General features: G+C 35.1%; 1 protein-coding gene across 1 annotated transcript in view; it reads left to right on the forward strand.

Moving 5' to 3' along the window:
- The first annotated feature begins 2181 nt into the window (after nucleotides 1-2181).
- LOC148943430 (structural maintenance of chromosomes protein 6-like) overlaps nucleotides 2182-23691 on the forward strand; it is a 32064-nt gene continuing 10554 nt past the window's right edge. Inside the window, exons 1-5 of the mRNA XM_089101133.1 lie at nucleotides 2182-2235; nucleotides 2822-3219; nucleotides 10879-11113; nucleotides 18008-18220; nucleotides 21836-21999. Of these exons, the coding sequence (XP_088957259.1) occupies nucleotides 2182-2235; nucleotides 2822-3219; nucleotides 10879-11113; nucleotides 18008-18220; nucleotides 21836-21999 (1064 nt within the window). The remainder of the gene's footprint in view (nucleotides 2236-2821; nucleotides 3220-10878; nucleotides 11114-18007; nucleotides 18221-21835; nucleotides 22000-23691) is intronic.

Below are 23691 nucleotides of genomic sequence, written 5' to 3' on the forward strand. Positions count from 1 at the left end.
TTTTGACGCGTTAAAACTGACGAGCCCCGCATCTGCCCGCTTCTCAAGTCTCTCCATGTCAGCCTGAAGCCCTTCGTGGGGTTCGCTGGGACCCTCGTCCTTAGCAACTGATCTTTTTGTTGTCGTTTCACCAAGTGATGAGGTTTCTTCACAAGGTTGTCCCCTAGGTCGTGTATGAACACCAAGAAAAGAGTTGGCCCAAGAATACTTCCTTGGGGTACTCCTGATAAGACTGGGTGTTCTTTTGATATGAAGCCGTCGAGGATAACCTTCAATGAACAGTCGACCATCAACTCCATATGCTTTCAGTTTACAAAGAAGTCCCTGTGCCATGCACGATCAAAGATTTTTCAGATGTCAAAAACGAATAGAAGAGAAGACTTCTCTCATTATCTCCGAATAAGAGAGAAGACGAATACCGTGCCCCTGAGATAGGAGCTCAAACCACTCTTGATACTGCGCAATCAGACAGTCTAATGTAAATCGTTTTCGGCGAAAACCGCATTGCGTGTCTGCCAACAACACATGTGACTCATATATTGGTAAAGGGTCTTATTAATGACACTTTTATAAACTTTACCTACGCAGGACGGCAGAATTATTGGACGATACGATCCTACATTAGTCAGGTGGATTCTGCCTTTAACACAGGGACCACATGAGCAATTTTCCAGGCTTTCGGGAATGATCCCGCTGCAAAGCATTTCCTGTAAAGAGAGGCGAGAGGATCAGAATGTTCAGGGGCAAATCTTTGAGGATGAGATTGGGAATATGAAGTGATATTTTTTTTCAGTTTCATATCGTTTTATTAAAGATTGAGTGAGATATGTAGATAAGTGTCTTATTATAATTTAGGTTATGTTTGTAATTAAAACGGAACACCTATGGTATTATAATGGGAATATATATTTGTGTTCGCTAGTGACATTGTTGTCACTAAAATTAAGAACACTGTCTTATGAAAACTGTCTTAGGAACACTGTCTTATGACTAAAAGTAAGAACAGTCCAAAAAGTTTTCAAAATTTATTGCGCTAGTACATAAATAGTAGGCGTGGAACACCATAGACACTGCTTGTGTTATCATCAGGTAAATCAAACATGTGTACAAGTGTTTGTAGTGTTGCTTGCGAATATATAGCCATTCGAAAAACAGGTCGTTACTGAATGGGCTGGGAAGAGGTCATAAGGGAGTATTTAAAGAAAATTGGAATGTCATGGGAGGGGTTTAAAGAGTAAAGATTTGAATAAAGCGAGGTTGACTCTACGTAGGTGTGTTGACCTCGGCAGCGTGGAGCTTGTCTGTGAGTTATCAATAGTAGTATATGCTCGTTTTTGCCAATGACATTGTTCTTATGGCTAGAAGTAAGAACAACCTACACAGTCTTAAACGTTTATGTCAAAAGTATATTAAATGAAGGGATTAAAAATAATTATACGAGTAAGACTTAGAAGGGTTAATAATGAGGAAGAAATTTTTAGTTTTTGATGTCTGGACCTTATAGAGGAACGGGACTACCTGGAATATAAGGCAAGAGGAGAACTATTTAGTATTCTAGTTGAAGAAAGGGTAAGGGTCGCCATTGCGGCAATGTGGTGTTGAAAAGCGACGTACAAAATATGAAAATGTATAAACAGGAATTCTGAACAAAAGTATTTCCGCTAGCTTATTGGGGTTTTAGGTTAGAGGGCGTGAGGATTCAGAGAAGATGGGGGCGTTACAGTTCAGAAATTTTACTCGTATTTTTAGGGCTTGTTCACGGGCAGATAGATTAGTAAGTGGATTTTAGGCCCATTTTCTGTACACCAAAAGCAGTATGTCTACAGTTAATTAGGGATTCAATTGTAGAATCTTGGCCTTAATGAATTATTACAATTTTTAGAAGTTGTGGCTTGGAGGAGGAATGCAATTAAGGTTTGGTTGCGGAAAATACTAGTGGTAGCGGACTGTATATTTTTGGTATTACCAGACTTGGATTTTTTTTCAGAATTTTTGATCCGAGAGAATCAGAATGAAGGTGAAGGTTTTGATGTGGAAAATAGCACTATTTCAGTGAAGACGGAAAATTTAATGCAATATTTGGTTTGAAAATGAAAGACGTGTACCGAAAAATATTTGAAACTATATTGTCGGGTTAAAGAGACTTGGGGAGAATCTATTGTTTTTAAGGGGAGTTCAAAAATGGAGGTTTTTAAGGTGGTGTGTAGAGAAAGGAAAAATATACTAGGAACGTTAGTAAAAACCAGGGCCAGTATTTTTGCCACAATATGTGGGTGATGCTCCCATCGTGATATTTAAATCTTATTATTCAACATTTTATGGGTATTAAGCTGAAGGAAGCTTAAAAGGCCATTAGCCTCGTGTATTTTCTTGGGGTGTACTCTAGGCATATTTTAAACTAATGAAAAATACTGTCTGAATGAAAAACCTTTCATACAATGTACTATAACGTCATTGGAATATTACCATATAACTTTTTTGCTCTTTAATTGCCTGTGAATCTGACGTTATTCGCATGAAAAACGTTTATTTTCAAATTTAGGGTCTAAATTATAGTCAGCCGAAAGATGCCGTCCTGCCCATGACCCACCAAAATATTGGCATGCCTCACGGGTGGGGTCCGCGCCCCACTTTGGGAATCACGGGTCTAAAGGGGCTTTAATTTTCTCACTTCAGAGTTCATCAATTAGAATAGCATATCTGATGCTATTTTTATTTATCAGCATCACCACTTAAGATTTCTTACAAGAAACAAAAAAAATCAAGTCAAAGGAATTTTGTCAACCTGTTTCTGCTCCTCGTGAATATAAATTTTTTCTAGACTAAACAAAATGCATATGAACAAGCTAAATCTGTAGCCGAAAATGATTTCAACCAATTTGATCATGCCAAAAAGCGAGCCGAAGATGAATCCAGTCAATACCTTCGGCTTATTCAAGAAATTGAGAAAAAGATCCGAAAAAGGACTGATGATATTCAACGCTGTACTGCTGAAAATGATGCAATTAACCTATTTGGTAGGGACCATGCATCGTTAGTTAAAGATATTCGGGCTCGTGGACTGCAAAATAAGATTAAAGGACCTATTGGTGCATATTTAAATGTTAAGAACCAGTCGTGGGCTCCTGCCATATCTTGTGCTTTAGGAGGTGAAGCAAATTTGACTTCTTACCTGGTTGACTCGGATAAAACTGCTCAGGCTTTACGCAAGATGATGGGGTAAGTCTCTTGCTTTTTCTTTTCTTTTTTAGGTGAAATCAAAACAAAAACTAATGACACTATGAATGATAGATTATTTCTAATAGTAGCGGTATTTGGTCAGATGACGATGTCATGAAAATGTATTAAGTAGAGGAAATGTTAATATTCCCATGAACTTTAATTATTTGTTTATTTAAAAGATAACTTATTTTTACCAAATATTAACTAATTAATGACTTTAATTAACGCAAAACTTTTATATTATATTGCTATTTTTGTGAATAACTTTTTCTCTTTAATAACGTCCAAGGATCACAGAGGTGAATAATGGGGAATTACAGTCCACTCCTCCGAAAGAAGACCAACAAAATATAATTTTTTTTTATGGAAAAACTGTTTTATTTTAACTAGCTCACATTGGAAACTGTTTTTTGGGCTCCTTCCCTTTTGAAAACTTTGCAGTTTTACGCAACCCACGGGACCGAGAGTAATATCAAGGCAAATTCCGTTTGTTCGTGGCACCGGCACCACTTCCTTAGACACCAGAGTCTTCTGTGTTCTGTGTCCTCCTTAAAACAGTCTTCAACCAGAGTTCAAACTGTTAACAGCTATTTGGTCTATGCCTTTCCAGCATTAAACTCAGTTAATTCAGTGACAAAGTTGATTAACTGTAACCTAACTTCCGGACTTTGTCACCAGCCATCAGGTGAATTGAACTTTTTAACCCTTTATATTAATCAACCAAATGACTAAAGGACAACCAAAGGACTTTAAGAGAGTGTGTCCTGAGTGTAGATTAAGGGCAACAATCAATTGCCTGGTATGTAGTACTTGTAACTCTTCCATTCATGAGCAATATGCGGGGATAGAACGTTCCAAGTGGAATAAGAACTGGTTATGTTTGGATTGTTCCTCGAAACAAAACACCACCAAAAATCAAGAATATACCACCCCTAATTCTTCGAAAGCTAATGATACCCCACGACACCGATTGTCAGGAATAAATTCTTCAAAAGCTAGTGATGCCCCACGACGCCGATTGTCAGAAACAAATTCTTCCTTAAAAGACATTTTAGATGATATCAGGTCGTCCCCCCTTGCCAAAGGGATGGTAAAGCTTTCATTGCAGCCCAAAGCGAGTGTCAGACTACTCCTCTACCAGTTTTAACCAGTGTTGCCAGTTGCCAGACTGATTTTCTGCTAGAAACTAAAGATGCCAGTACCCAGACGGATTTTGAATTTAATTGTGAGCCTTCTAATGATGCCTCCTGCCAGACTGAAAATTTTCCTTGTTGCAATTGTGATTCCAGCCCCCTATGTGACCCTTCCCTCTCCTCCCTCTTAGTGCTGAAAAAAAACTCGAGTTCATTACCAACGAAATTTCTACTTTCATTGATCTTAGGGGGAATATAATTAAGAACACACTTAAGTCTGTGAATACAAATCAACAAATCGCTAATTTGAAACCAACTGCAATTCAATCCAGAAGCAACAACTCCCAACACATGAATATTAATGAAGCAAAAAAGGTGACGTAGGGTAATGAAAAGATTGATCAGGTGGGCAGCTTCACTTACCTTGGTAGTATTATTAGTAAAGATGGTGCGAGCAGTGAAGATGTTAAAAATAGAATAGCCAAGGCTCAGGGTGTTTTTTCACAGTTAAAAAGTCTGAAAGAATAGGAAGATAAGTCTGCTAACCAAGATTAGAATCTTAGAAGCTACAGTGATGACAGTGGTCAAATATGGGTCTGAAGCATGGACGCTCCGAAAAGCGGATGAAGATTTGCTAGATGTTTTCCAGAGAAATTGCTTAAGGATTGTTCTGGGTACCCGGCTGACTGACCGTATTTCAAACAATAGGCTATACGAAAAATGTGGTTCAATACCGCTTTCTAGGTCTATAATGAAAGAAAGGTTGAGGTGGTTAGGGCATGTAGTGCGGATGAAGGATGACAGATTGCCGAAGATTGTTCTTTTCGGCCAACCATATAGGGCTAAACGGAAAGCAGGTCGTCCCCGTCTGGGGTGGGAGGACGTCATAAAGAAAGATTTAAAGGAAATGGGAACTTCGTGGGCGGGTGTAAAAAGGGAGGCTTTGAATAGATTGGGGTGGAGGAGGAGCGTGCGTAGCTGTGTTGGCCTCAGGCGGCTTGGTGCTGCGATGAGTTGTTAGTAGTAAGTGTCAACTCAAATATGAATTTAATCAGTGACCTAGTTCCAGAAGTCAGTGACAACTTAAATGAGAATTCAATCAATATTCCAGATCCAGAGGTCAGTGACAATTTAAGTGTGAACTCAGCCAAAATTCCAGATCCAAGGGTAAGTGACAACTTGAGTATTATTAGTAAATCGGTTCCTGAAGACAAATCAGGGAAGAATTCTACTACTTGCCGATTTCACTTGGCCAACAAGTGTATAAAAAAGAGTGATTATACCTTTGTTCACCCTTGTAAGTGGCCTATGTTTTGAAACTAAGTGCATGTTATTATATTTGAAAAACAGGGATTGTTGTGCTATAACCAGGTGCAGTAAAACTTTTAATATGAAAATAGCTACAAGTTCCCAATCAACCCACAACCGGAGCCCCCTTCATTCAATTAGTAAAATTAGTTCATCAGCGCATACTCTTCCTTTTTTATCCCAAATCCACCCTGCTCACTCAAAAAACTTCCATCTTTACCACCCAGAAAAAAACTCCATATTCCCAGCAAAATCCCTTCCCTCTTAACACTCTAGTTAACCCCTCCAAAACTGAACCCCCTGAAAATACCATCGTCTTATTTCCCTCCCAAATATTATCAGACAAGAGTGAACCAGGTTTAAAAGATGTGACCCCTTTCTCTAAAACCCTCCTTGCTCAACCCAACCAGAAGTTTAATCCTGCTTCTCAAATGAATCCCAGCCTTCATCCCGAAAAAGATGCCTCTCCTCTTCCAGATCCCCGTTCCTCCCACCCCCCACTGTCTCCCACAATTAACAAACAAAAATTTTCACTCTTTAGTAACCGTTTTACTTTCCCAAAGTTGCTTGTTACGAACGCCGAAAGCCTGAATTTCGACAAATTGATCGAGCTAGAGGCCCTCTGTCAAGTACACAAAATTGATGAAATTGCCATAACTGAGGTCCAAGCACAGAACCCTGATTTATTGAAAATTAATAACTACTCCCAATTCATAAAACTTCGTCCTCATGATCACCCCCTAGGTAAAAAGGGAGGCGGAATACTATTATTTGTAAATAATTATTTCTTCTAAATTAATTCATACTCCCAACCTTTCAGATTACAATGAAATCATTTGGGTAAGTGTAAGACCCAAAGTTTTACCACGCCCCTTTAATTTGATTGTGTTTTGCTGCTTCTATTATTCCCCATATCAAAACGCTGCACAAAGGCAGCGATTCTACCAACAACTGCATATTAGTACCAACTCTGTCCTCTGCAAATTCCCGAACGCTGGTATTTTCTTTTTGGGTGATGCTAAGGATCAAAAGTTAAATTCTTTTTGTAGTTCTTTAAGCTTAAAACAAATATTGAAAATACCAACAACAAAAGGAAAATTCAACCATTGAGTTGATTTGCACCAATATGCAGGCTTCCTATGCCCCTCCTGTCCCCTTGCCCCCGTTAGGAGGAAGTTACCATTTTTGTTTATTAACGAAGCCTCTCAATAGCTTTAATCATACTTTTTCTGTTGCTGAGTTCTCTTATCGCCCAATTTCCAATGATGGCCTTTACACACTTGGATCTTGGATTACCAATGAAAACTGACTGGCTCTCAAAGGAAAAAATGACATTAATTTTAAAGTCTCTGAATTCCAAAATCCGATTAAAACAAAATACATAAATTCCTTCCCTGTGAAAAAACTAAAAACATGTTCTAATGATAAACCATACGTTACTACCTAGTTGAAAAAAAACTAATTAGAATTAAATTGGATCTACTAAAGACTGGTAAAACATCCGAAGCGAACTCGCTGCGTAAACATATAAAAAAGAAATACGTAAATCTGCTTCTTCATATTACAGTGCAAAGTCCAGGATTTATTTTCTACAAAGCCAAAACAATGGTATAATAGAATAAAGAAAATTTTTGGGAAAACACATAATAATATAAACTTCCATTTCCAAAAAGACCCTTCAGTTACGGCCAATGATCTGAACAGGTTTCTTTCTTCCTTAGTTCAGAATCTCCCTCCTTTCTTTTGACACTCCTTATGATTTGTGCTCTCTCAATTTTCCCGTTATTTCGCCCTCGGATGTGGAGCCAAAAATTAAGAACATTAAAAAGTGTAGTACATGTCCACTAGACATCCCAATTGTACTAATTAAAGCCTTTGTCGACAATTTCTCAGAGCCTTTGTCCTTACTTTTTAATGAAATTACCTCTACTGGTAAATTCCCAAATTGTTGGAAATTAGGTTTTATTACTCCCGTAAAAAAGAAAGGTAACAGTCAAGATTTCGATGGTGTCCATCCCATTACTCTTACTCCAGTTTTTTCGAAGTTATATGAAAGCTTTTTAGCTGAGTGGTTGAAAGTAAAGATAATCCCAAATGTTGACCAAAGACTTCGGAAACCTACGCTCTACATCTACTACCCACTATCTTGTTCACCTTATGAACACAATTTGTAACACACTCGAAAAACCCAATACCTGGCTTTATGTTATCGCTGTTGACTTGCAAAAAGCTTTTGATTTAATCAACCACAATATACTATTAGAAAAGCTATCTAATGACTTTCAAGTTGACCCTTATTTAATTAGAATAATTGTGTCTTTCCTCTTCAACAGAACGCAAGTCGTTAAATACCTGAATGTATATTCTGATCTCCTCCCAATCTATAATGGTGTGCCCCAAGGAACCCTCTTAGGCCCAATTTTATTTCTTGCAATGATAAACAACCTTGGTGTTTATTTCCCGGATAGATGGAAATTTGTTGATGATCTGACTTTCTTAGAGACATGTTCCAAAAATTCAAAAAGCTACCCAATGGACATCTTGGAATCGATATCAGCCGACCTTTGGCTGCCTCCCATCATTTCATTCCTGTTTTCCTTTCCCTATCAGTGCTTTAGCAGAAAAGTAGGCATTTTGAACCTTGTTTTAACCCGAGCCAGGAAAGACTTTGCATTCTGTGTGGCTGGAAGACCAACTCTGAACTGTGGCTACTCCAAAACCGTCCTTCCTTCAACCCCATCACCAACTTTTTTGTAAGATGGTGCCCGTGTGGCTTCCTATTCGAGTCATAGTGACACACTGATTTTTAGTTTGTTTTATTGAGAAGCAAAATAAACGCCCTTCCCCTGCAAGAACGCTCTGTTTTCAAACCGTCTGTTTTACGAAAAGGTAGCTATGATATGCCATGCCTTAAGCAAAATGATGCAAAATTTTCTAACCTACTGTTGGAGACAACTTATTATTAAAAAATTAGGTATGAGGGATCTCATACCTAATTACCAAACTTTTCATTTGGTGGTACGTAGTAGACTTGTGGCCCCTCTAACTTTATCCAACGGATTTCCTTTCCATTTGCCAAAATATTTTCTTCAAGTGATAATTGAACAATTTTGAATCATTTGAAGCCAAATTATCCGAGTATTTTTCATCCATATATTTGAAGAAATTAAATGGGCCTGTCGTTTTTCCAATTCCGTACCCATCTTACTTCCAATATCTCAGCAGAAAGGTAGAGATGTTGTTGGAAGTATTAGTATCACGCATGATATTTCATACCATATAATTGGATAAACAAAGTGGGTCGATGTCCTCTAGCATCCCTTCATTCTTACTCTGCCAACGTTTTAACAGGAAGGTAGGTACGTTATACCTTGTTTGAACCTGAACAAAACAAGGATTTTTATTCAGAGAACCAAAAATGTTCCAGAAGCCCTTCCAATATTCCTGCCTTTTTTTTAGCACACGTAGGCATGTTGTAGGCCTAGTTTGTAGGAACTGTAATCATTCAAGGATGTTTTCTCTCTCTAACTTCTCAACCCTCTTATAACTATGTTTTAGCAGAAAGCCAACTTTCATCATGTGTTATCTGAAAACGTTGAGTGATTTTCAGTCTAGGCACAAAATGATACAATATATAAATGGCACTAAATGGCACAAAAATGGCAGTCTATGCACTATATAACTTGAGGCACAAAAGGGGTCCGTTTCCCTTCCGTCAACTCTTACCACCTCCTCGCCAACTTTTCAGTGGAAACCTGAGTATATCGCCGCTTGATTGAGGCGCAATGCTACAAGAAAGTTCAACACGGATGATTGGAGGCGTAAAGGTCTGCTACCCCTTCAAGACTACCACTCCTATCACCACCTACTCATCATCAGTAGGATTTCCATGTTTTTTATCGATTGACTTGAAACTTAAAAGGGAAGCAGGTTGGGCAAATGAAAAACGAAACTAGTTATTTTTAGAGGCTCCTCGCATTCTTCCAATTTCGTAGTTAAGTGCTCAGATCTATTTGAAACTTTTTCGAGCAATTAATTTCGGCCAAGTTGACAGAGGGACTGATTATTCACATAACTTGCGTATTAAAGTGTCTGAATTTTTGGTAAGTAGGTAAATACAACCCTGGAGACTGAAATGTACACTTTTAAACGATTAACCATTTCGATCCTGGTATTGTTTCATTCTTTAGGGATTCACCTTGGATGGGGATCGATTTTTAAGCAAGAATCGAAGCATTTTCATCCTTAGGGGCGAATGGTGCTAATTGATAAATGTGCTATTTGATCTACTTTTTATTCGTTTTCTAGGATTTGGAACTAGGGAATCTTGTCTTCATTGTAAATGGCAATGCAAAAATTATAAATGATAGTGTAAGGCAATGAAATAATTCTAACATTATTATTAAAGTCTTTACGTGGCAATCACTCGATGATGGAAAGAATCTTATTGGACTATGGTAAGGGACCTTACCATTAAATTCATTGGGAATAAGTAGTAGGAGCCATGTTTTAAGGCAAAGTAACGTAATATTGCACATGTTGTATTTTTTGAAATAAAACAAAGACTGAGTTCTATTTTATTCTTCGGGTGAAAGAAATAAAGTATCAGCATGCATACATGGTCTTATTTAATTTTAACTACCTTGATTGGGTGTCGGGAAATAGAGAATAAAGTTGCTTTTAAGTAGAATAATGTTTCTATGGACATGCCGTTTTATAAATGGAATGAACTAAAAATATATAAATAATAGTTAAAACTTTAAACCAGGAGAGTAAACATTTTTTATCATAGTCGTAGTTCAAAAGTTATACCTGTTTATATGTTATTTTTATACTGTATTTTTAGCTATATATTTAATTTTTTTTTATAAGGGCAATAACAGTGTTTGGGTCAAAACTGCACTGTTTTATCCATAGCAAAGAAACAAAACCAGATCGTTGCTCCAGCAACACTCCTGTCGGTGAAGCCGACCAAACGTTGCAGCTTCTATACTTTTGTTACCAAGCAACGTAAATTTAGTGTTGGATTTGATTCTCTTGTTGTGAAATTTACCTATGTAAAAGAAGAAAAAAAGAAGAGAATTATCTGTCCAAACAATGACGCATACCACTATATGAAGATCTGTGGTCAGGTGCCCCACTCCTTTAAGAGCCATAATCGTTGTATCTCTAATGATCTGTCTGCGTCCCTGTAACCTTATGTTTATTTGAATAGGAAGCATGGGTTTCGTCGCTTACCAACCATCACAGCTTGTCGTTTTCTTGGTAAGGTCCATGATGTTCAAAATGATAAAATCCAAATTCGAGAAGGAACACCGTTTAAGTCGTTGATGGAAGAAATAATATGTGATGACCCTGATGTGATGAACCTGCTCATTGATACTTCCAACATTTATTCCGTTGCTCTCATTGAGTCTGAGCAGGATGCTATGGACTATATGTCAGAAAGGGTAAATATAAAGTTTGAATCTTCAGTTAGGCTAAGATAAAAATTGAGTTAGAGCAGAAACATGAATTGCTGTTGCTTTTATTGATTCTGCCCTGGATCCTATGTATTATGTGTCAGAAAGGATGAATTTAAAATTAGAAACGTCAGTTAGCTTAGAACACTTATTTCACAAAAATATTAGTCATCATCTTCCACAAGGCCTTATGGTGTAGTAAAACAGGAGGGAAAAAAATAATCGTAACTGCTACTCTAACTACACTAAATAATAACAATCTACAAGAAGAGGCAATGAAACCTAAATAAACGAAACCTAATAATTAAAAACAGAAATAATTAAGAAAATAAAAATAGATTATACATTTTTTACAGCTTAAGGAAGTGTTAACAGTGAATAAACTGGGCGTTACCTTTTCAAATGATTGCAGATTCAACAGCCATGTAAATGAGCTAGCCTGCAAAGGCTATGCTGCCCTGCTATCGCTTATTACAACTAAAAGATTCAGTTTCAGTAGGAAGTCAATAAAACTGGCCTACATAACTTACGTTCTGCCCGTACTTGAATACGGTTGCCCTGTTAGGGGCCCAAGTGTTCAGTTAAGCCCCGGTCTAAGCCAAGATGTCGAGACCATTAAATTACGTGCTTGTAAAATTATGATGGGAGCAAGTTATACTTCCTACGTAAAAGCCCTTTAATTCCTGGGACTTGAGTTACTCCACAACCGCCGCCAAAATATTATAATCAAATTTGGAAAATTCATTCTAAGTAGCTAAAACCCAGGTGCATCTCCCCCCCAAATGCACCCCCGAACACACTCACCAGAAGCATAACAAGTTGGAACCAGTTTATAGCCGCACAACGCAGTATCAACATTCTTTTGTTCATTTTTCGCTGGTCTTTTTGACAGCATGAAGTAATTTAGTTTGTGTTTGTGCAATTTTTATGTACCCTCTAAACAGTTCAGTTTTTGACCTTCTTAGTGCTATGCCGATTGTGTCAATAAATATATCTATGTCTATGTTATGGCTTTAAGAAATATTATACTAAGCCTATGCTATTGTGTTATTTTTTTTCTATAGCTAAAAAGATTTTTAAATTATTTTTGCATATTTTCATATTATATTGCCAAATTAAATCTAAATATTTTCTCAAAACTGTTAATAACTTTACATTTAAAACTAAAATGTATTTCTTATCTAAATTATGCTATTAAATTCTGTTGTTGAAAGGATTTATTATTGTTAAAAAGTATTTTTCAAGTAATTATTGCATATATTGTCAAATTATTTCAAATCATATTTTTAAAACTGAATCAAATAATATTTGTTAAACGAAAAGGCTATTCATCTTTAAACTATGTAATTAAATAGCTTTAGTCTATTTTCATTTTCTGTCGTTATCAGCTTAGGCTTTTAATAAGCCTGAAAAAACACTAATAAGATAAAAATAGATAGTGCTGTAACGTCTTCGTTTAAGTATAATAACTATCTAATGGAAATTATATTCAGGATTTTTTTTTTTTTTGAGTATGTGCCTAAGTACGGTATAGCATTGACTTTTGACTAAAACAGTAAAATATGAAAAAAATTTATTAACAAAAAAAAGAAAACAATGGTGGTTTTTGTGGTTTTCCCATAGGCTAAAAATCACCCTCATCTTATTTTTTTTTTTTTTCGCTCGTTTTGTCGAACCTCGAGAAAAGTCAGTGTGGTCTTAGAACATGTTTTATTGACTTTTGAGATTGGATTCTAACGTAAAATTCTTGTTTTCAGTGAATATCCCTATGATGGTACAAATATCAGAGTCAATCAACTGTTTTTAATTTGAAATCTAAAAATTCAAAGTATGAAAGGGGACTTAATGAATTTAATATTTGAAAGTCTCACTTATTGGCACAGATAAAAAGGAAGAATGGACGTAATAAGCACAGCTACTTACTCTTTTAAGATACTTAATAATAATAATAAAAAAAACTTCACGAAAAGCTAAGAAAAAATCACCTACAACAACAAGTATGTTTATGATATTTTAACCTATAATTAAGCGAATTGAATAAGATGTTACAGAGAAAGTAAAAGGAATATAGATTTCTTAAAGATTTTGGAGTTGTTAAGAAGAATAATCGGAAACAAGCAAAGCCAGTGAATTGGAGAAGAAAATTAATCAATTATTTTGGCTACATATCTAATAGTCGTACTCAGTAAATATCTAATAGTTGATATCAGCAAAACGAGCGAGTAAAATAAAGATGAAATTTAACTTACGGTACAAAAAATGAGAAATACAAAAATAAAAACCACAATGAAAGAGACCTGTCATCATTACTTTATGCAAGTTCAGCTTAGACCACAGTTTAAAATTAAACAGTCGCGTAAATTCTTATACTCTCCATTAAAGATTTTTGGGGAACATCAGTCGCACACCTTTCTCCATGACTGCTTTCTTTAGCATTTATGCTGTGGTAGTAACTGAAACTATTGCTGCGACGCAAAGGAATACTTCGCTTTCTGCGCGCTTTGGTGTGACCCATTTCTGAACCAAATTTTCGCTATTGTTTAATATTGACACTGTGGCAAAGACTAACAAAAAGGTAATTTATGCAGACAAAATTTTTAATTTCGTTCTTCCTCTTTTGGCAGCTAGTCTTGTATGTCTCTTAGATACAGGGTCAATGTAGTTGATTATTGGTTTTGTTTTGCAATATGTTATGTCATTTTAAATAGAATTTGCTTAAAATGATTAACTGTACTAAATGTATTAAGTCTATTTGGAGAAGTATATTATTTTGCTTGTGTTTTATTTCAATTGCGTCTTGAACAATTTGTTTAATGCCTAGATTACTGCTAATAAGAGTGGTTTCTTCGTAAAATTAAATAAAAAAAACAAGTTTTTTAAACTGAAAGTAAGGAGCGACATTAAAACTTAAAACGAACAGAAATTATTCCGTATATGAAAGGGGCTGTTCCCTCCTCAACGCCTCGCTCTTTACGATAAAGTTTTGTATTGTTTTAAAAAGTAGAGTAGCGACAAAGAGTCAAACTTTAGCTTAAAGTGTGAGACGTTGAGGTGGGGACAGCCCCTTTCATGTACAGAATAATTTCTGTTCGTTTGAAGTTTTAATGTCGCTCCTTACTTTCAGTTTAAAAACCTTGTTTTTTTTATTTAATTTGTGATCGTTTTTTAGTTAATGCAGCTTTTATTTGCATAAAAATTTTACTTTTCTTTTGCTAAATGGATGTCTTTACAAATTAACTTTCGTAACTAACTTCTATATTCGTATATTTTTCTTCTGGCAAAAAATACAAAGATGCAGATTTTTGCAGATATGAGCTTGAAACCTTTGTAATAGGATTTTCTGATAGGCTGAATGTGACGGTGTGATTTTCATTAAAATTCTTTCACTTCTAGGGGATGTTTTCCCCCTCTTTAAAAAAATCGAGTAAATTTTCTCAGGCTCGTAGCCTTTGATGAGTAATGCTAAACTTAATCAAATTTATATATTTAGAATTAGCATTATAAACACATTCTTTTGATACATTTATTGACATCAAAATTTCGTTTTTAAAAGTTTCGATTACTATTGAGCCGTATTGCTTGTTTTATCTTGTTTTTTTTTTATTACGTATATGAAGGGGTTCTCCCCTTAGTCAATACCACGCTCTTTACGTTAAAAGTTAAAAAAAATTTTGATTCACAAACCCCTGAATCACAAGGCCATTGAATTAGAATAGATAGCTCTTTTGAAAGCACTAAAAAAAAAAACTGTAGCGTAAAGAGTGAGGTATTGACTTGGGGGAGAACCCCCTCACATACGTTATAATTTCTGTTCGTTTTAAGCTCTAATATTCCTTCTTACATTTCAGTTGAAAAAACTTGTTTTTTTTTATTTAATTTCTGATCGTTTTTTAAATAATGCTTGGAAATCCGGCGCCCCCTTCATAGAAATGTCCCTTACCCCAAAGAAACATCCTCCACGAAAATATTCTCCAGAGTATCCCCCTCCTCTAGCCCCCCCCCCTCCAGAAAAAATCCTTCCTGAAAATGGTTGTATACTTCCCAATAACCAATAAATAATGCTGGCAAGTCCGGCGCCCCCTTCATGGCAATTTCCCTTCCCCCATGAAAACTTCCTTCTTGAACAGATCCTCCAACATAACCCCCGACCCCCCCTTCCCTCCCCCTCACACGAAAAAAAAACACCTGAAAAATTCGGTTTACTTCCGAAAAACCCATACTATATGTTAACATTGGGTAAAGTTCATAACTTTTAGCCCTCCCTCTGGGAACTTCGGGGGATTAAGTCATCCTAAAAGACATATTTATCATATTTTCGACCATGCTGAACAAAATGACTATCTAAAAATGTTGATCGGGTGACTTTGGGAAAAAATGAGCGTGGGAGGGGGCCTAGTTGCCCTCCATTATTTTTGGTCAATTAAAAATGGAACTAGAACTTTTAATTTCCGTTCGAATGAGCCCTTCCACGATATTCTAGGACCACTGGGTCGATACGATCACCCCTGAGAAAAAAAAACAAAAAAAAAACAAAAAAAAACAAATAAACACGCATCCGTGATCTTTCTTCTGGCAAAAAATGTAAAATTCCACATTTTTGTAGATATGAGCTTGAAGCCTCTACAGTAGGGTTCTCTGATACGCTGAATATGATGGTGTGATGTTCAATAAGGTTCTATAACTTTTAGGGGTCTTTCTCCTTTTTTTGAAAATCAGCCAAATTTTCTCAGGCGCGTAACTTTTGATGGGTAGCACTAAACTTGATGAAAGTTGTATATTTGAAATCAGCATTGAAATCTGATTCTTTTGATATATCTATTGGTATCAAAAACCCGTTTTCTAGAGTTTCGGTTACCATTGAGCCGGGTCGCTCCTTACTTACAGTTCGTTACCACGAACTGTTTGATATTGAATTATTAGGTTTTCGAAAGTTTAGTTATTCTGAATAACTTGAACAGACTTGAATCAGAAAAAACAGAAATAGAGGAGTTTTGAAATTTTAGTTATTCAGACCTGAATCAGAAGAAATGGAAGTGCTAGTAGAGTTTATGATTTTTCTTTGTTTTTTTGTTAGGAAATTTAAGGGTTTAGACGAATTTAGACGAAGTGATCAGAAACGAAAAGATGAATACATTTAAGGGTCTTGTTGAGGCCCGTTTGGGGCTGACCAAATTGAAAGTGAGATTTCGAGCCTGATTTAAATAATGTTCTCATGTAGTGTGAATCTTTTTTTCACTCCAGCTTAGAATCAGACGTAAAATTTGGTTGTTATGCCGAAAAGTTTTATTGAGTTGTTTATTTTTCAACTCATGGAATCGTTTTTATATTTATATATATATTTATATATATATATATATATATATATATATATATATATATATATAGATTTTCTAGTAAAGCTTTAATTAAATATAGGGTAAGATACCCAGTAGTAAGAAATATAATGACCATCTAAATAGTTAAATCACCGCAAACACTATTATCTTTTATATAAAAATGAGCAAATCGGAAAATAAATGCTGGTGCGTGCATTCCGTATGCGTTACGACGCTATTCATCCGATCACTAAAAAACTTAAAACTTTCGAGTGCGCTCTTGCGAAAGTTTTAGGTATACAATTTTCAACAGAACCACAAAACCCCCCCTCCCACTCCCAAAGACTCTCTTAAATAATTTCTGAGACCACACTGGCTAATCATGACAAAACGAAAAACCAATAAAGTGGAGAGAAACGAGGATAATACAAACCAGTGAAAAACGTTGACTACAATGCAAATATTTCGGTCAAAAAGTACCGGTGAAAGGGTAACTCGTTACTTTGAGAGGGTCTTCATATTTTAGTTTTTGTGTTTGTTTTAATGTTTGGTTTTTTATATTATCTTTGGATTTTATCAGTATTTTTATTTTATTATCGTGCATTGAGGATTGTCAAGTGGAGGTCTTGACCGAAATATTTGCATTGTAGTCTACGTTTTTCCCTAACTTGTATTATACTCTTTTCTCCCTTCCTTACTTTTTTTTCGTTTTGTTAAAGACCCTGTTAATACTTATCACGCAGACTGAACCCTGAACATAAAGAGACCCCTGAACATAATTGCTTGGAAGTTTCTTCAGTTCACATTTTTCCTATTTTCTTAATATTAATTATCCAGCAAAGCCCAACGCGTAAATTAATGATCCCAATTTAATTTTTCAACTACATTTAAATTTAAAAACATGAATGTTATCCTACACGTAGGCAAATTTTCGTGGGAGAATTTTTCAGCGGTAAGGGGAGGGGGATTTTTCTTGAAGTTCTGTTGTTTTATTTTAGATTGTAGCAACGCGCAACTGGTAAGCTAGTACCACGTTAATGAATTTACTATTAGGTTTGTCTAAATTTTCTTAACAAGCATATCATTAGTTTCAGTGTTTCTAATACACAGTGTTTAGTTTTAAGTGTTAAAAAGTAGTTTTCCGTTTTCTGAAAAACGGAAAACTACTGAAAACTAAACTGAAAAACGGAAGGGTCAATTAGGTGCATTTTGCCGTAAAAGTGCTTTTTTCTTCAGTTATCAACATTCTTAATTGTCTCCTTTTATTATAAAATCTTATTAGTTTAAACATAACGAATTTACTTTCTTTTACTTCAATTTTTTTTTTTCTTTTTTTAATTTATATAAATTTTTTTGTTTCTATGCAATAAAAGCTTAAATAAGTTTTGCTATCTATAATGTCTTCACTTTTCTGTTTTAACTTGAAATTCTTCTATTTTATTTACCTTTTATTGTTTTTTATGCCTTTTTTTACGTCTTCACTTTTCTATTCTATTCGTTTACCTCCGTTTTTTATTTACCGTTTATATTTAATTTTGTACTTTTTTTTAACCCTTCTTTCTTTTAGCACTTAGTTCCACGTAATTGTTCAGTTGGATATACAGTAAAAGGCCAAGTTTTTTACCCTGATCCCAACTATCGAGTTTATCCGAGCAGGGTTTCAACACAAACGTTTCTACAGGAAAAAACAGAAGATTTCGTTCAGTCAGTCAAAAGAGAAATTGAGCACCTTAATATGCTTAAGGTTGACAACTTATCCAAACGTAGAGCTGCAATATTGGTAAATTACTTACATATGTAGTTCGTTACTTTCTGTCTGGTAGATCTTACCGTCTCCTAATTTAAGTGTTTAAACACTGAAGGCTCAGAGATCCTTGGCAACGCTGGTTGACATATTTTTCTGTAAATATGGAGGAGCACCTCGAGTAGATGCCTAAAGCTTTGAAAAAGAAATGTATGTTTGGCAAAAACAGATTAATTAAGCTGTTGTTTTTTAAGGGTTTTCTATCGAGCGTGGCCCGGATCAGTTGCCTGTTAGGCGTAATGACAAGTTTGATAATTTTTGCTCTTAAATACGAAGTTTTTTCAAATATATTATCATTAATTTGACAAAAAAATCTTTTTTTCCTTTTCTTCTATTTTTTATTTTATCATCCTTGAAGTTGAATTTCTTTCCTCCTTTTAGTTAATTTTTGGCCGACATAACTATTGGCTAATAAATGACTCGATTTATTTTATTTTGTGATATTTATTTTATTTATTAAGTATTTATTTTATTTTTTATTTTATGTCAAAAACGTAATGCTCGTTTGACGAGTAAAAATCTTAAAACATTATGGACATTAAATAATGTCCATTTACGATAACCCCAGGGAAAACAAATGAACATGAACCCGTGATCATTCGTCTCTGAACAAATGCAGAATTTCGCTTTTTGTATGTATGGGTTTGAAACTTCGGCTGTAGGATTCTTTGGGATGCGAATTTGAGGGTGTAATTTTTAAGGCTACTTATCCTTTTGGGGCTGTTTTACCCATTTTTTTTTAAATTATGCAAATTTTTATGAATTTTGCAACTTTTTAGAGACATTAAGTGAACAAGAGATGATAAACTAGTTATAAATAAAACCCTCGGGTCATTGATTATTGTTTTAAACATAAGGATGACGTGGGAAATGAATTACTTTCTCGTATCTATTAAACGACAAAACTGAAAACCCTAATTGCCACACGGAAGTTTGATGCAAAATTTTCTCGAAACTTTGCCAGAAATCTTCACCAGGTTCGCTAATTTCCGAAAATATTGGCGAGGGTTGTATTTTTCTGATTTTTAAATGCATTTACCAAAAAAAGTTATTTTTCAAAATATAGTGGATTGATTTTTCTTTTGCTTTTTAACAGAAATACCAATAGAAGGTATTTTCAAAAAAGTCTAGGGGCACATCCCTCGGGTCTTCATATATCGTTCCTGTGATATTGTTAAAATCAAAGAAGTTATCACCTGCCTTGGAACCTCATGGACCACACCTGCCTTTTTTATATGTAACATTACTATGTGATATGCTGTTAAAAAGATTCAACTTCATTTGTTCTCTCTTTTTCTGCTGTTGTCTCCATATGAAGTAGCTTTCCGTGTATGGTCATAACTAGGCGTGATCCTAAACGTAGATTCTCCCCTTTTATAAAACATCTACTTACAAAAATTGTGTGAATTATAAAATTACGTGCATAGTTAAAATTCCCCGGGAATTTTAACTCGTTTTTTAGCTCCTTATTAGAATTATATTTATGGCTAGATTCTGTTTATGGAGCAAACAAGTAAGAAAATGACGAAAAGGCGATGCATTATTGTCTTTATGTATATGTAGCAACTATGTGATGGGACTTACCACTTACCTTGGTAGTATTATTAGTAAAGACGGTAGGAGCAGTGAAGATGTTGAAAGTAGCACGGTTCTTAAGCATGGGCCCTTCGAAAAGAAGATGAAGATTGGCTAGATGTTTTCGAGAGACATTGCATATGGATTGTTCTGGGTACCCGGCTGACTGACCACATTTTAAACAGTAGGCTTTACGAAAAATGCGGTTGAATCCCGCTTTCTTGGGCTATAATTAGAGAAAGGTTGAGTTGGCTTGGGCACGTTCTGCGGATGAAGGATGACAGATTGCCGAAGGTTGTCCTTTTCGGCCAACCGTTAAGGGCTAAACGAGAAGCAGGTCGTACGCTGATTGGGGTGGGAGGATGTCATAAATAAAGAGTTAAGGGAAATGAGAACTTCCTGGGAGGGTGTAAAGAGGGTGGCTTTTAATAGATTGGGATGGAGGATTAGTGTGTGTAGCTGTATTTGCCTCAGGTGTCTTGGTTCTACGGTGAGTTGGTAGTTGTAGTAGTAGTATGTGATGGGAATAATATTGACGGATCCATAATTGCTTATTTAATTGAGTATGTCCTTGAGTATATTATAGTATGTAGTTAGTCACACGTTAGAGTTAGAATTAGTCACAGTTAGATCACGCGTCAAATTGCTTCCTAAAATTATTATTAGTGCCCTGTGGTCTAAAAGTTTTGTATCAATTTGGCAGTAATTCTGATTTTTTAATGAATATCTTTGTGAATATTCAAATTCGGAGTCAATCAAATGTCTTCAGAGTAATATCATAAAAATTCAAACAAAAAGCTTGGAATCTCAAAAACAGCTACAAAAATAATAAAAGGTATGAAATAATATCTGTTATTACTTTTTTAATCGAGTATAGGACTTCAAAAATCGCTAGTATCCTGTGGCCTTTTTTTTTATCATATTTGGTGCTAATTCTTGTTTTTAATTAATATCTTTATTGAATATACAAAATTTCAGACTCAATCAAGGATTTTCAATTTCAAATATTGAAACCTAAAAACTCGAAATGTCAAAAACAACTGGAAAAATAATTAAAAGGCCAAGTATTAATGTCTACTTAAACGTTGCAATTATGTGGTAGAAATTAAATTAATAATTATTTCTTAAGTGAGTATGATCTTAGTAAATTGTTGTACGGTCTTAGTCGGATTGGCTTCTAAAAATGTTAATAGAACCCCTGGTATAAATATTTTGTATTATTATAGGTACTTACTGTTATTTTTAATGAATACCCTAGAAATTCTAAAAATTCTAATACTTAAAAAAGAACCAATTGGTTTTAACCTATACATACAGACAAAAAGTAAGAATTAGAACTGAACCTAATTAGGTGGTCATGACGCTAATCTGTAATAGTGCAATGAGTATTCTCATCACTTATAGTACCAAACAAGCGATATCCAGGTTGATTAGGGGGTTTAACCCCCACGCTTCGAAATATTTGTCCTAATCATAAAAACGTAACAACAAAACATATAAACAAATTTTGATGTGTTTTTAAAAGTTTTTTTGTAACTCCCCCCCCCCCCACCTGGAAAAATAACCTCCCCGAACAAAAATTATGAATTTGGCTCTGGTACTAAGGATGGTGAAAAGGAAATTTGATTATTTGAATTGGTTAAGCAGAAACTTGCAAAACAATATAAGGCTTAATAAATGGTAATTTTATTTCTAATGGAAAAGACTTCTGTATGTACTGATAGATTTTTCAGCAGTTATTGGTCTTACATTAAAAAATAAAGAAACTTATCTAAAAAATCAACAAAAATACGCTAAAACTATATGGCACCAAAAAGATTAAAAAGGTATTGCTTTCTTTTGGAGGTGTAGTTTTATTTATTAATCAACGTATGTTAATGTTTCAGTTTTCACGGACGGAAAGCGTCGTTAAATTTTATTAATTAGATATAGTTTATTTATTTTCACGTTTCAATGTGGTAACAATTGACGAATATATGATCTGCCATAGCAGATCTAGAAATGTCCATTTTTTAGGACGCTAAAGCGAATGACGAGAAGCTTCAGGAAGCTAAAGCCAGGTTTGAAAATCTGACTCGCAATATCAGAAAGTGTCGTACGGAAATTGGAAATCTGGAAAGAGAAGTGGCAAACGTGGCTCCTAACAACATTGATATTATGACCTACCAAGAGGACTTAAAGTAAGAAATTTTTGAACTTTTGTTGAAATCATTTTCACCTGCCATTATTTTCTACGTTATTAAATAACTTTAAAAGACTTTTAATTCAAATTGCAAATTTCTAATTTCTAAAAAAAGAATTTTCATTTATATTTTTAGCTGAAATTCGCAACTCTTTATCCACCGCATTTTTTATTTTATTATCATTATTATATTTTTTTACAAATAAGCAATCCCTTAGTCCTAAGTTCTTTTTCATGGTATACAAAATGAAACTTCACAGGGTCTACAATTCACTTTGATGACTTAGAGTAAGAAAACCTAAGAAATAAATAAAAAACAATATTAAAACTTAAAATAATGCGATAAGTTGTGTCTATCCTCCTTCACCATACCTCTATTTATCTTCGGCCGTAACTCTCGTTCACATTCAGGGCTGAAGGCTCTTTTAGTGTTCATGCTGACTAGTCTTTGATCAAACCTTTAGTTCGAGCCGCAAATTTGGTCAAATGCCTTCTCAATATTGAAAAGCATAGAAATATATTGGGACGGCTTATAAAAAAAAAATGTGAAATATATTTTGAGCCCTCAGAAGAGACTATACGCTACAGTTTTTTTCATGTATTTATTCATTATATGCCTTGCCCAGCGAAATTGATAAAAAAGAAAAAATGGCTGCATAGATTTGTCTCTGGAGAAAAATGCCATTACTCGGCGGATCTAAGGGGAGGGTGGCAATGAACGGAGGGCGCAAAAAAAAATGTTCAGACTCTTTTGTTAGTTAGTGCCTTTGATTTTCTTCATGCGCTCATGTTGAGATAGCCATTAAAAAGGCGAATGTATACTCATATCTGCGTACTTTGATCTTGCCGCATCGATTTAGTTTTTCAGTGTTACAATTGAAGGGCTCACCTCACATACCTCAGATCAATTTTCGATATGTATTACAGAAACGATCTGTCAATGCAATTCTGTGCGACGCTTATACAGGTTGTTAAATCAGCAATATCCACATTACAACCACCGTTCATTCACGAGTGTTGCTTTTGTTTAATCTACAAATTTATTCAATTGCTTTTTCAGCACACAGAGTGATAGAAACTTATTGGCACCGCTTATGAGGAAAAATGTAAATACAAGATCAAAAGTAGACATAGATTAAAATTGCCTACCATACGCACAAAATTTGGGCCTCATTGTACTTCAGCCTGTAGTAAATACTAGCCTTTGTTTTTCTTTTTCCTTTTTGCAAGTATAGGTGTCATTTGCAAAAGGCAAAATTAAGGCTCTTAATGAATTTTCTCAGTTTTCTGACCTATCTAGATCGTTTTTTTATGCGAGAATATCTCAAGATACCAATTTTCCCGAAAAAATATAGAGCCGTTTTCGAGAAATAACATATATATACATACAATTCTTGCTCACATATAAAAATATCATTAGAAAATATGTGATTCCCCCACCCCGAAAAAACACCCCCTGTGGAAAATACCTCCAAGGAATACCACTTCGTGGAAAATACCCCCCCCCCCTGGAAAATACCTCCCGGTGAGACATCTCCCCCGAAAAATACCTCTTGCGGTTGGCTAGTATCCAATCACTTTCGACTTATAAAAAGGACTAGAATTGCCAGAGGCTTATAAATAATTCTACCTCCGTCCTCCTCTCGTCTCTCCCCTAGAGCCAATTCTGCATTTGTCCGAAGGCTCAATG

The sequence above is a fragment of the Artemia sp. Qi Xiang Cuo genome, chromosome 15 (assembly GCF_049724085.1).
Source record: "Artemia sp. Qi Xiang Cuo chromosome 15, ASM4972408v1, whole genome shotgun sequence".
Classification (NCBI taxonomy): Eukaryota; Metazoa; Arthropoda; class Branchiopoda; order Anostraca; family Artemiidae; genus Artemia; species Artemia sp. Qi Xiang Cuo.